At 40.8% G+C, this 13,660-nt stretch overlaps 1 protein-coding gene across 1 annotated transcript in view; it reads right to left on the minus strand.

Annotated features, from left to right (window-relative positions):
- Nucleotides 1-13,660, minus strand: part of PCNX2 (pecanex 2) — a 225,416-nt gene that overhangs the window by 50,803 nt on the left and 160,953 nt on the right. The window contains exons 24-25 of the mRNA XM_075924756.1: nt 4,772-4,830; nt 1,313-1,528 (exon numbers count right to left, since the gene is read on the minus strand). Of these exons, the coding sequence (XP_075780871.1) occupies nt 1,313-1,528; nt 4,772-4,830 (275 nt within the window). The remainder of the gene's footprint in view (nt 1-1,312; nt 1,529-4,771; nt 4,831-13,660) is intronic.

Genomic DNA, 13,660 nt, shown 5'->3' on the forward strand with positions numbered 1-13,660 from the left:
AGGTCTTCCACAAGAGCACATCCACACTGCCATGTGTTTTTGCAAAAGAGATGAGCTTTTGCACAAGAGTGTCCATGGCAGTGTGGACGTTCTCTTGTGCAAGAAAGCTCTGATGGCCATTTAAGCCATAGGGGTTTATTGTGCAAGAAAATCATGTTGCCTGTTCACACTGCCTTCTTGTGGAAGAGCTCTTGCGCAAGAGGGCTTATTCCTCGTGAGGAGAGGAATAACTCTTCTGGAAGAAGCCCTGTTCTCCGACGCTGTACTGTAAATTTACTTGCGCAGTGTAGACACCCAGCTGTTCTTGCACAAAAAGCCTGCAGTGTAGACGTAGCCTTAGGGTACTACATAAATAATAATGATGATGATGACCTTACCTTTCGTTTCCTTTTAGCAGCAGCTGACTCAGGTAAGGTCACGCCTACAGAAAGCCCTCAGAGCCAGACTATATCTACAGCATGAAGAGAACTAAAAGATGTTGGTAAACTTTGGTTTCACTTCTCTTTTCCTTCCCTCCTACCAGCAACAGACCCAGGACAGGAGTGACCACCACAGTGAGGACCACTCAGAAAGGAACATTCTACTCTCTTCTCCCAGCAAGAAGCAAAGTAGAGCCCTCACTCCCATGCTTCCACGAACATGCTCAGCATCTGCACTTCCTAAACCTGGGAGCTATGAAGCCCTGTTCCAGGGATCTACTTCTACTCTCCCCCTTTCCTCCCTCCCAGAAGGAAGGAAGGCAGGCAGGCAAGGCCACCTCCCACTTTGATAGGCTTCAGCACTACTTCAAGACATGAGCTGTCCCTTCAGGCTAATCATAAATAGTTTAACATCAACACTTAAAACCAAATACTTGAGAGGTGCTTATGTTCTGCAATGATAGAGGTGACATCTGTGTTGTCAACTCACAGGATTTCATTGCAAGTCTTGTGATATTTGGTGTTTTTTTCAAGCCTCAGCTTGTAGTCAGGTGATGTCAGGAGAATCTTGCTTTCAACAAAGTTGCTAGTACTCTTGATTGTGGAAAAAAAAATCCCAAAAACATGATCAAGTGCACCCTCCAGGTTCAGAAACTAGAAGACACTTAATAAATCCTTCTTTTGTTTTTAAAATCTCAAGGTTATGAGGGGCCTGACTCTTGGTTTTTGAAAACTTGGGGTTGGCAGCATATCCTACAAATACTGAGAGAAATAAATCTTTCCAACAGCATGCTACACATCAAACTAGCTGGGGAGTTTCAGTAGGTGAAGGAAGTCTGATAATTAATTTGTTTCTGTTTGTCTTTTACTCCTTCAGGTGTGTAGATCCTTACCTCGAAATTCTAGCCCTCTCAGTTGGAAAGTGACGAGGCCATTTCCAATTTCAATCAAGTGAACAAAGGCATTTAAGTAATCAGATGCCAGAATAAAACAGTCTCCTGAGCTGTAGTTTCCCCAGCGTCCAAGAATCAAATCTCCACAAAGAGACTCCTGCAAAGATCTTGTCAGATGCTCATAAAAAATGGAGTTGAGATTATTGTCATCATTTCCTAAAATCAGAGCACAAAAGATTTTAAAAAGATAAAATGTATCAGAAACCATGCCTTTGCGAGAAGTCCTGGTTTTTATTGCCTCCTGTACTAGAACCTGTTCTGCGAGATGAACGGAGCACCTCCTTCGGGACATACTACATCTTCTACTCCTGTTTGGTTCTCGTCACCTCACAGAATCAGACTTCTAGTCTTCAGCTGATAAAAACAGTACTTCAAAATAGGACAATGTACCAGTGACAACAAGCAGTTCATCTTTGAACTTCTCACACACTTCATGCTTTAGGACAGCCAATGTTTTCTGGGAGCTCCTGACTAGCTGGCCTGAAGGCCCTCTGCTATAAAGACAGGTTCACTTCTCCATGTTGTCCTTAATTGTAGGGAAATATACCCATCTCAAAGACACTATTACCTAAACCTGCAATCTTATACTTGTTGGCTTCCTCTAGATTGGCATGATTTTCTGGAAATGCTTTTAATGGAAAAGTTTTCCGTTAAAAGCATTTGCGGAAAAGAGCATCTAGATAGGCATGGACGCTTTTCCGCAAAAGCAGTTTTTGCGGAAAAGCGTCCGTGCCAATCTAGATGCGCTTTTGCGCAAAAAAAGCCCCGATCGCCATTTTCGCAATCGGGGCTTTTTTGCGCAAAACAAATCTGAGTTGTCTACACTGGCCCTTTTGCACAAAAGGACTTTTGCCCGAATGGGAGCAGCATAGTATTTCCACAAGAAGCACTGATTTCTTACATGAGATTGTCAGTGTTCTTGCAGAAATTCAAGTGGCCAGTGTAGACAGCTGGCAAGTTTTTCCGCAAAAGCAGCTGCTTTTGTGGAAAAAACGTGCCAGTCTAGACACAGCCGCTGAGTTTCTCACATCCAACTAGGAGATTTAGTCACCCAACTTCCATTAACTTGAATCAGAGTTGTGTGGCTAAATACCCCTGCTAGTTTTGAAAATCTCCAGCACTACAAGGTATGATGGGTAATTAAGAATGTGTTGCTATTTATCAAACTTACATATAAACCATTTTTATATAAAAAATTTAACAAATAGAAACAAAAAAAAATCAAGGTTGAATCAACTCATCTATTGGTCTCAGACCAACTAATTTTCAGAAGGTTGGGCGAAGTAGCACCAAATCACAGTCTAAAAAACTCATGGGGACTGCATGCTTGAGGCATTTAAAATGTGATTAAAATCAGCACTTAATTATGAAATAAATCTTAACCCATGCCAAGACAGTGTCATAGAGTCTAATAAAGTCTCAGTGTGCTTGAATTCTCTTACACCATAAGTATGCTTGGTTTGGCCAGTGAATTCATTTTCCACTTTGCATCAGGGGCTCACCTGTTGATATAATTAAACACTATCCAAGGTGTGTCTATCTTAAACACACACTCAAAATGTACATATATGAAAACTCTCACCTATATTCCCCTTGAAATATTTTGAGGAAGATATAAATGAGTCAGAAAATTGAGCTTTAAATCATATTAGACTAAATTTATGTTTTGTCTCAACTATGAGTTTCTTTATATCATAATGCTGAAGACTTGCTACCAGATGGTGGCATAGATGTGGGAAGTATCTTTATTCCATACCTTGTCATGATAAATAGTGATTGTGGCTCATTAAGATGTCCCACAGTTTCAAAGCACAAACATCTCCCCCACTTTCTAAAGACACATGTGTTCGGTCTAATTTCTACTTCAAAAATATTGAAAATGCTGTGGTAATAGAGTTGCCTGTATGACAAGAAAAAATTAAAATGTATCTTCAAAGTTGTTTTTAACACCCTTCGATAGATACAAAACTGATTGATATTTGACACATGACTAAATGGCTTTTTTATGATAGGACAAAAATGTATTTACAGTGTATAGTACAAGGGGAAGTCCACAATTGAAATCTTGATCCCACTGAGAGGAAACTTTGCCATTGACATCAAAAGGACCAGGATTTCACCTGAAATGTTTACATCAAATTCTTCTCTACGGACTTGATCTTGCAGGATGTTGAGCGAGTTCTTGCTGTATGCCCTCCATTCTAAGGATGTTAAATTTAGATTAATCAACTAATCGAATAGTCAATGCAAATTACATCAACTATTCAATTAGCTGATAAGGGCACCTCTGCCTTTGAAATGTAGCACAAGCCGGCAGGACTCTTGCTACATTTCAAAGGCAGAAATGCCGCTAGTTCCCTGCTGTGCTCCTTTCCCATCCCCCCAGATGGTGCTGGGGGGGGGGGGGGACTTGGTTTTAAGACAGGTCCCCATAGCACCAGCTCCTGCTCCTTCCTGTCCCTTGCTGCCTCTCTCTGATAGAGGCAGCAAAGAGGAGATGACTAGTTGCTTACATCCCTACTCCATTCCCATTGACTCCAATGCAAGATGAAAGCACTTCCTGTTTTCCAGAACTGCTCAACACCATGCAGAACTATGTTCTGTATCTGGGCTTGGAAGGATTCAATTTTCATCAATAAATGTCGATTTCACAGTACATATACAAGCCAATACAAAAATACTTCTATCTATGATCATCAAAATGTACAGATGGGCAAAGTAAGAGAAATGCTGCTTGAGAATTTATTAGAGGTTATATATTTTGATGTGAACAGTTTGTGTTTTAATGGTTCTAAAGCTTTAACTTTTGAATCTCAACATCTTCTATCTGTCCTCCCTTAATTTCATACAACTGTGAAAAATTAAATTGATATAAATAGAAAAAATGCTTAAGATAAATATCAGTATTACTCATAAAAACATAAACATAAATAAATTAAATTTGAATAGCAGACCATGTCACTTTGTTTTTGGCTCCTATCTTCTCTTCCTCTCCTGCAAAATTTCTGCTTGCTCAGATAAATCAGTTTTCAAATACAATTAGAGAAGACCATATGTCTGCATTATTTGTTTGTAAGGGACCATCTTACATGGTCTCTCCCAAAACACTGTTTGACCAAAGACTGACCTTGGATTTGATTTACTATGTCTACTATTTATTATACACAAACTGATTTACAACTCAGCAGCTACTTAATCAACTCTAAAAAACAAACCAAATCATAAGACTTAATTAGGATCTTTGCATAGTTTTTAATTGCTATTACATTTTAAATTATCTGCTCCATTCACCCAGTGCTTAAACACTTTGCATCTATTTTAATATTTACAGGTAAGCTACAATACAATAAACAAATCACATTTTCTAAATTATGTAAGAAAAAAAATCCCATGTCATACCTGGGTCCTTTTCAATCTGAATTGCCAGTCTTGTATTGGAATGGTCTACTCTTTTTGTGCTGAAAATAGAGATACACATTCCATAGTTAATTCCCTTTTTAAACAGAACTTCCTTCCGCTCCCCTGCCTTTGAACATTTCTGACCACACTTGCCATCTGTACAATCACATATTTCTAACATACTTTTACAGTAGTATGAAGTATTTCTTTTTCTAACATAAATCATGCAAGCAGTTTATGAGCATATCAAAAGGTATGTTTCTGCCACTCTTCATCACCTTACTTGTATGGGACCATTCATGTAGTATGGTACTAGTCAGGCTAGCAGAATCAGGAAGAAAGTTAGCATTTGAAATAACAAGCAATATATATCTTACATGGCACAATACCCAAGTGCCTCCTAGGTATGTACAAATAAAAAAATTCTCTCTCCTTTCCTTCCCAGCCCCTAGAAATACCTGGATTAAAGTTTAGGGTTTTATGAACTTTTAGCATTTCTACCAAGAAAAAGGCAAGTGAAATAAATGAGGTCTGTAGTTAGCTCTAAAAGTGCTGAGGCCCATGGTTATTTTTACCTCTCAAGGAAATGAGTTCCATTATCTTGATTCCACTTGTGAGAATTCTGACTCCCACATTAACAGGCCTCTCTTGTTGACCAGCCTTTTAACTGTCCCAGTGGAGCGCTGCTGTCATGGAAGGCAGTGGTCATGGAGAGAGGCAGGAAATGGCTTAGGGAGCCCAGGCCTTTGTCTGTAGACATAATGGGGGGCACTAATAAAGCCTGAAGGTCATAAATGCAATGATCACTGTGGCCAGATCACAGTCTGACAGGATGGGATGTAATTAGTCAAGCTGGAAGTCGGTGTTTTGTACTATTTGAGCATTCAGTACCACAAGGAGTCAGAGCGACTTTCCAGGTTGCAGACTGCAAGCAGAAGCCCTTGCTGGTCTGGGTGTTATAGAAGCTATATCTTCTCTAACGTATTTTCCTGCCACGTACAAAGCTTGGATTTTGGATCCCAGATCATGGTTGCCTGTAATGGGTACGGGAGCAGGCTAACGCCTACTTCATGATGTTGTTATAGTGTCGGGTTTGGTCATTGGCAGAGCAAGCAGGAGGCATGGTCCATGAGGAAATGCTGTCATTTTCCGAGCCCATCCCTTCCTGTTTGCTCCTTAAAACTTTGTTTACTCTGGCAATTGAACAACAAAGCTTTTGTCGTTCACAGGTGCTTTTGGCTCCTCTCCCCAAATGGCAAAAGTTTTGCCATAGCAAGTACTATTAAACATTGCTTTGCTGAGAAAGCAAATGCAGCTTGTGGAAGTTTTTTCTCCACAGAAGTGCAGACAGTGGTTATGCTGCCTGACTTTTAGCGACACAGCTGTGTCAACGCAGACGTGTTGCTAAAAGGTGTGTAGTGTAACACATCCTTAGTCCTTCCTTTGTCCCTATTCTCTTAGCAGTATGTCTCTTCCCTCTGCTGACACCACAAACACTCCAGTCAGGAGAGCTGAAGTTTCAGAACCAGAGATGGCATAAGTCAATACTGACATTTTCTGTATCAACTTGCTGCATAAAAACCCATTGACTTTCCTAATGTCAAGAACAATATTGCTGGCTATTTCCTCCATCCTCCAGCCCTTTCTCCACCACAAAACTCAGCAGAAAATTGATCCTAAGAAATTTACACAGCAACTTCCACAAAGTAAGTAAGTACAAAAGGCTTGCTACTGCTCTGCCTCAACTCTCTACCTGCTATTGACTTTTAATGAAAATAAGCAGGTTTTCTACCCTGCTCTACAGGAAATATTGCAAGATAAAATATGGGCCTTCATTAGTATTAGAATATTATCTGCATACATTAACAGTTAATCTGATTTATTATTTATGTCTGTGACTTCTATTTCCAATTGGCTTCTTGTATTGTAATTACAGTCTTCAATCCCAATGCAACGAAAAATGGTTACAAGCAGAGGTGGCTTTCCAAAGTAATACCAAATATGAAGAGTTATTTTAAATGCAAGAAAGTTGCTAGAGTTCTTCTGTTCTAGGAGTCAGGCCCTTTACCTGTAATACCTGCCCTAGTGAATTAAAGGGAGAGCAAGAGGATTAGGTTCTGGAATTTGAACAATTTGCCACTGGAGCTGGACAACAGAGTTTCAGAGTGGACAGATTTTTAATTCCAAACAGAAGATCTTTGCTGACTTCTATTGCTTTTTAAAAGTCAACAGGTCATATATTTGCCACAGATATATAAAAATCTGAGGATATCTTCATAGGCAAGAGCTTCATCTCATGGATTATTAAGCATCTGATCCACAAAGCCAAGCAGAACCTCTGTTACCTATGAGACATTTTTCTAGACATAAATAAAAATATAGCCATAAAAATCCAACATTACTCAGAAAATTATGATTTATATAAGTAGAAATCACTCTGCTCAAGATATTGTTCTGACCAATCAATGAGAAGTCCTGTGGCACCTTATAGACTAACAGATTTATTGGAGCATAAGCTTTCGTGGGCAAAGACCCACTTTGTCAGATGCATGTAGTGGAAATTCCAGAGGCAGGAATAAATATACAGGCACACGAAAAGAAAGGAGTACCAGTCAAGAGGAAGGCCAGAACTCCTTTCTTTTCATGTGCCTGTATATTTATACCTGCCTACGGAATTTCCACGACATGTATCTGACAAAGTGGGTCTTTGCCCACGAAAGCTTATGCTCCAATACATCTGTTCATCTATAAGGTGCCACAGGACTTCTTGTTGTTTATGCAGATTCAGACTAATATGGCTACCCCTTTGATTCCGGACCAATCAGTGGTTTCTACTTAAAGAGCAGAGAGAGGATTATGATGCTTCCCAGGAGTATCCACAGTTGTGAGGCACCTCACTAAGACTAGCCCATTGCATGAGGAAGGTCAGCTCAGTAACATCACTGGCCTTGGGCAATACAAGCACTCCCCTCTAGGCCTACAGAGGCCCAGGGATGCCCTATGTAGTACCATTAAACTGGTACTCCTATGCACAACAGCAGCCTGTGGATGACGATTTTTAGAGTGTGATTTTATAATTTTCAGCAACACACTCATGAAATACTTTAAAGCAACTTTTAAACTAAGGTCCTATAGACTAACACAGTAAATACCTGGGGCTGGCAAATGCCTGTTCAATGACTTCAGTACGACTTGAATGGCTCTTTCACAGTTTCAGTGTCTGCTAATAGGTCTGGCAGACTCTTTCACTTTTAAATCAAGTAGATCCTCTTTGGAGGAAGCAGAACCATAGAACAGGGATAGGAAGTTGAGGGTGGGCAGACATTAAAACCCAGTGGTGCTCAAAATTTCCAGGTGCCCTACACATCTGTCTATGCTGTGTATGGGCAAGTATAGCCCTGCACGGGTCCCACTGCCTTTCTACAGGTAAGTGATTGGCTCACTACAGTCCTTGAGCCCTCCAACTATCCTGCCTGGAGTGACCTGTGCCTGATCCACTGTAGACTCACTGTATTCAGATTCACTGTTCCCCCAGAAACCCTTATTTGTATACCAGTTTTACCTATTTGTCAAATATTCTTCTTCTTACCAGTTATATCTCAGATTACTGCTTCTTTTAACACATAACAATTAGATACATTTTTAAAAACAATAGCAAATGTATTTAACAAATTACAGTGATTCCAGCAATAGCAATTAGAGGTATTGGAAACAAATGCTTACATATAAATATATAGCACACATTCCAGAGCCTAAAATAATTAACAGGATAGGCTCATATTGCTCACCAGTGCTTCTTCCAAGGAGACAATCTATGAACCCTTTTTCATGAGACAAGACACACTGCTGTCAGTTTGTCTCCTAGATGAAGGATAAAATCTTGTCCCCTCTCCTCCTTTTTTATGCAATTACAGGCTATTGTCCCTTGCTCCATCATGTTTCCACTTCAGAAACTTATCCTGGGATTCATTTGTGTTTGTAAATTCTCAGGCCTACATCTGGTCTAGACAGTAAACATAATCTGCCTCAATGGATTTTCATTGTTCTGTATGCTAATGGAGTCAGCCTTCCACAATTTTGGAAACTCATATTTTACATATTTCCCGTAAGCTATGTACAGTACTAACATTTTCCAACAATTGTGACAACCAGTGGGCAATTGGCTTTTCATAGACATCTTACAGAGTACCCTTTGGTGAACTTAATAGGTCTATATCTGACTCACAGGTTCCTGTAAGACTCTCCTGTAACCTCTGCTAGTTAGCCTCAAGATATCCATGGGTTCCTGAGATTCACAAAACAATTATGGAAAATAGAAATACCCTGGCATATTCTGAAATCAGAAGCTGGAAATGAAGTGTTATACCTAAATGAAGAAGTTTTCACAGCAAAAAGCTCTGTGATGTAGCTTGAAACTTGCATTCCGAATGTAGTATAAAACACTTAAGCTGTGAAAATAGGGAAGTTCAAGATGGAAGAGGATAAGATAAATTAGTATTCCTAATAACATAGGGAAAACCTAGGTCTCTATCCAGATATTTTCAAGACAATGTTAATTTCTTGTAAAAATCCAGGGCAAAAATATAAATGACTTCTGTACTGAAATTCAGGGGAGCTGAAGTACTTGTCCACAAAGCTCATGTTGGATCTTAAAATATTCCACAGTTATGGTAATGGAAGCTCTGTTTGTAGCTTCTCAAAAGTTACAGGAATCTGCATAGTATTGAATTATAATGTACTGCAGCTAATAACCAAACCCAGCTGCACATTTACCCCTGGGCTTTTAGCTGTCAGCAAGTATCTCTAAAAAAAAAGAACTTCTGGGACTACTGGGCAATTTGGGCTTTCCTTCAGTGGTTTCTTAAAGTTAGTACCTACCATTCAGCCAAGGTGCTAATTAGCTCAGTAATTGGATTTTCTTCTTGAATTGCGTTATTGTACACAAACTTAGTGAAGGTCCTTGGGCACTTGCCTTGAAGAGCAAGTGAGAATGTTTGAATCTCTTCAGGAACAGCCTAACTACTTTTAAAGCCAACTACCCACTTATTTCCTAAAATATCTCATTGCCTCCTGTTCTTTAATTCAGTATCTGAGCTGAGCTAAGCCAAGCCGGGATGGGCAAGGAGCTTAGCATTATGGTTCTATTTAGACCATCATACCGAACATTTTCTTTTCTTCTTATAAAGGGGTTACTGCCAACATTTTTCTCCCATAAAAATACTGCCTTATCTTCCAACGAAAATAGTCTCTTTCCGCAGCGCTAGCAGCAGCAGTGGCTGGGAGTCCAGCGCCCTTTAAAATCTCCTGGCCCTGGGGCAGTTGCCCCCTTTGCCCTCTGACCCTATTTGGCAGGGCTGTCTGTGAGACCATGTCTATATAATTGAAAAAAGAGAAATTAGACTTTTCTGACCTTCGCATATTTGGTGTTGTGTTCTTGATTATGAAGATTCCCCTCCCCGCTCCCTGAGAGACACAAAGTGGGTGAGGTAATATCTTTTATTGAACCAATGTCTTTGGTGAGAAAGACAAACTTTTGAGCGTACACAAACTCTTTTAAAAGTCTTCATTCCCCATTCAGAGTACTTTTCATTGCATGACGTTTCCTTTTTGTTTGCCCTTTCTTCTTTCTTTTTCTTGTTTGAATTTTTGGTCTTTATGTTTGCGTTCTTGCCTGACCCTGCATACATTTTCTCTGATGCCTCCCTTTACCCTGCTCTCTCTTCCTAGAGAGATTCAGTCAACTGGAGCTGTCAATGCAACTAACTCAGCAGGGAAGTATTGAACACCGTATCTTGGATGCATTCCCAATTGATTTCCACTAATATGGGACCTATTTAATTAGCCTTAATATATTTTATTGGCAGCCACAGGCAAAATTTGAGGGGAAAAAATCGTAGAAACATAGGGCTGGAAGAGACCTCAGGAGGTCATCAAGTCCAAATGTTACTGGTTAAAGGGATACAGGCAGTCCCCGGGTTACGTACAAGATAGGGACTGTAGGTTTGTTCTTAAGTTGAATCTGTATGTAAGTCGGAACCGGCGTCCAGATTCAGCAGCTGCTGAAACTGATCAATTTCAACAGCAGCTAAATCTGGACGCCAGTTCCAACTTACATACAGATTCAACTTAAGAACCCCAGGCGTCCCCAAGTCAGCTGCTGCTGAAACTGATCAGTGGCTGATTCCAGGAAGCCCGGGGCAGAGCAACTCTGCCTCGGGCTTCCTGTAGTCAGCGCTGGTCAGTTTCAGCAGCGGCTGACTTGGGGACGCCTGGGGCAGAGCAGCTTGGGTGCTGCTGGGTTGCTCCAGTAGCGCCGCTCCTCGGCGCTACTGGACCAACCCAGCAGCACCCAAGCTGCTCTGCCCCAGGCGTCCTGATTCAGCCGCTGCTGAAACTGACCAGCAGTGGCTGAATCAGGACGCCTAGGGCAGAGCAGCTGGGGTGCTGCCGGGTTGGTCCAGTAGCGCCCAGAGCGGTGCTATGGGACCAACAGGCAGTGCCCCAGCTGCTGTACCACAGGCGTCCGGAGCAAAGCCACGGAGCACGGGGGCAGCGGACAGCCCAGACGCGTCTGGGCTGTCCGCTGCCCGCGTGCTCCGCCGCTTTGCTTCCTCTCCCTGGTCTACTGGAGACCAGGGAGACGGGCCCCGTTTGTAACTGCGGATCCGACATAAGTCGCATCCGCGTAACTCGGGGACTGCCTGTACTGTCAAATATTTAAAATATAACTTTAATTTTTTTTGTACTCTCCATTGGTTTTAAAAACCTTGTTAGAAGCTTCAGAACCACTTACTTTTATACCAGATTTATCTGTTTGGTGAATATTGTTATTCTCTCTCATCCAGATCTTTCCATGCCTTACAAAGCAAAAGCTAATATATATATATTTTACCATATCTACATTGATACTTTCATACCAGTACATATGCATCTTAAAGTCACGGTGTTTCTTTTCACATAATTTTATTAAACCCACTGTTCCAGTTTTTTATCAAAGCTCTTAACTAATGGAAGTATCCATGTTTTCTAGTTACAAGTAGCAAAGGAGGAAAACCATTTTTGTCATTTTTATTTAAACACACTAATGTTCCTACCTTGGCAGTGCTGTCAGTTAAGAAGTGATTACCAAATTATGACCAAAGTGTTCCATCTTTCCCAGTGCTTGAATTATGGGGCACAGTATTAGGCAGCAAGGGAACCCTGATACTTTTTGGGTTAACTTAATGTGCACAGTGGTGGGTTAGCCAATGGGGCCCATGCCCAAGGGCCCCTAAAAACAAGCACTCCCACATCCTGGTCCACTCCTTAGCAGAGTGCTGAGTGGTTGGGCAGACCAAAGCAACTCCCTGTGCTCTGACTGGAAGCACCAGGCGGGCAGGCCGAGTGGGGTAAGCCCATGTGCTCTGACCCTACTGTCTGGCAGAAGCACTGGGGAAAGTAGGACAAGTGCCTAAGCCCCAATGCTCCCTATTTGCTCTGGCCTAGAGTCCCAAGGACCCTAATCCACCCAACTATGCATAGTCCCAAACAGCACTAACATTCTGTAAGTAGTCTCTAACCACACTGGAAGAAAATGGCAAAAGACTTCCTTAAAGCAAATTTAAGGATGCCAATGATAGCTAATGCCCTTTTGGAATGTTAAGTTCAGCAAAACTCAAATTTATGAAAACCTAGAATATATAAAATTAAGGTAAAGGCCCACATAATCTTAACTCTGCTCCTCTGAAGCTGATAATAGCCACTGAAATCTACCTGCATACACTTCAGAGATATTCATTGTGATAGATGCAGCTGTATTGAAAGGTGGAGGAATAAGGTGGAACAGCTTGGAAGAGCTTTGATTGAGAGATACAAGGATTTGTTTGATGGGCATGCTAGAGCTGGGCTTGTGCTATGTGCCGATCTGGGTCTGATTCAGGTATGTGTGTTATCAAAGGAAAGCCATACATATATATCTGGAGGTTTACAGATTCATAGACTCCAAAGCCAGAAGGAAACAGTGATCATACAGGAGCTAAAACTAAATAGCACAGGCTGGAGAACGTCCCCCAAAATATCTTTTAAATACATATGCAATCTTGATTTAGGGTCCACTACAATCCTTGGTACATTGTTTCATAGGTTAATTACTCTGACTGAAATGTACGCCTTATTTCTAGTCTGATTTTTTCTAGTTTCAACTTCCAGCCATGTTATCATGTTAGTTTTCTCTACTAGACTGAGGAGTCACTATTAAATATTTGGTCCCCATGTAGGTACTTGTGGACTGAAATCAAGTAACCTCCTAGTTTTCCCTTTCTTAAGATAAATGGATTGAGCACCTTGAATTTATCATTATAAGGCAGGTTTTCTAATCCTTTAATCATATTTGGACTCTTCTCTGAACCTTCTCCAATTTATCAACATCTTTCCTGAATTGTGGGAACCAGAACTAAACACAGGATTCCCGCAGTGGTTGCACCAAATACAGAGGTAAAATTACCTCTCTGTTCCTTCTCAAGATTTCCCTGTTTATGGACCCAAAGCTTTCCTTAGTCCTTTTGGACATTTCATCACATTGGGAGCACATGTTCTGCTCAATATCCATGTTCAAATCATTCTCAGTCACTGCTTCCCAGGGTGGAGTCCACCACACCCATTTATGCATCTATGACCTATATTCTTTGTACTTTGACATATACGTCTACATTTAGCCATATTAAAAATACATACTGTTTGATTGCATCCTGTTTCTCAAGTGATCCAGATTGCTCTAAAGTAGTGTCCTGTGCTCTTCATTATTTACTTCTCCCCCAACGATATTTGTGCCATATGCACACTTTATTAGTGATGATTTTATGATTTCTTCCACCTCATTAATAACAGTTAAATAGTGTAAGGCGAAGAACT

Source organism: Pelodiscus sinensis, chromosome 3 (genome assembly GCF_049634645.1).
Source record: "Pelodiscus sinensis isolate JC-2024 chromosome 3, ASM4963464v1, whole genome shotgun sequence".
Classification (NCBI taxonomy): domain Eukaryota; kingdom Metazoa; phylum Chordata; order Testudines; family Trionychidae; genus Pelodiscus; species Pelodiscus sinensis.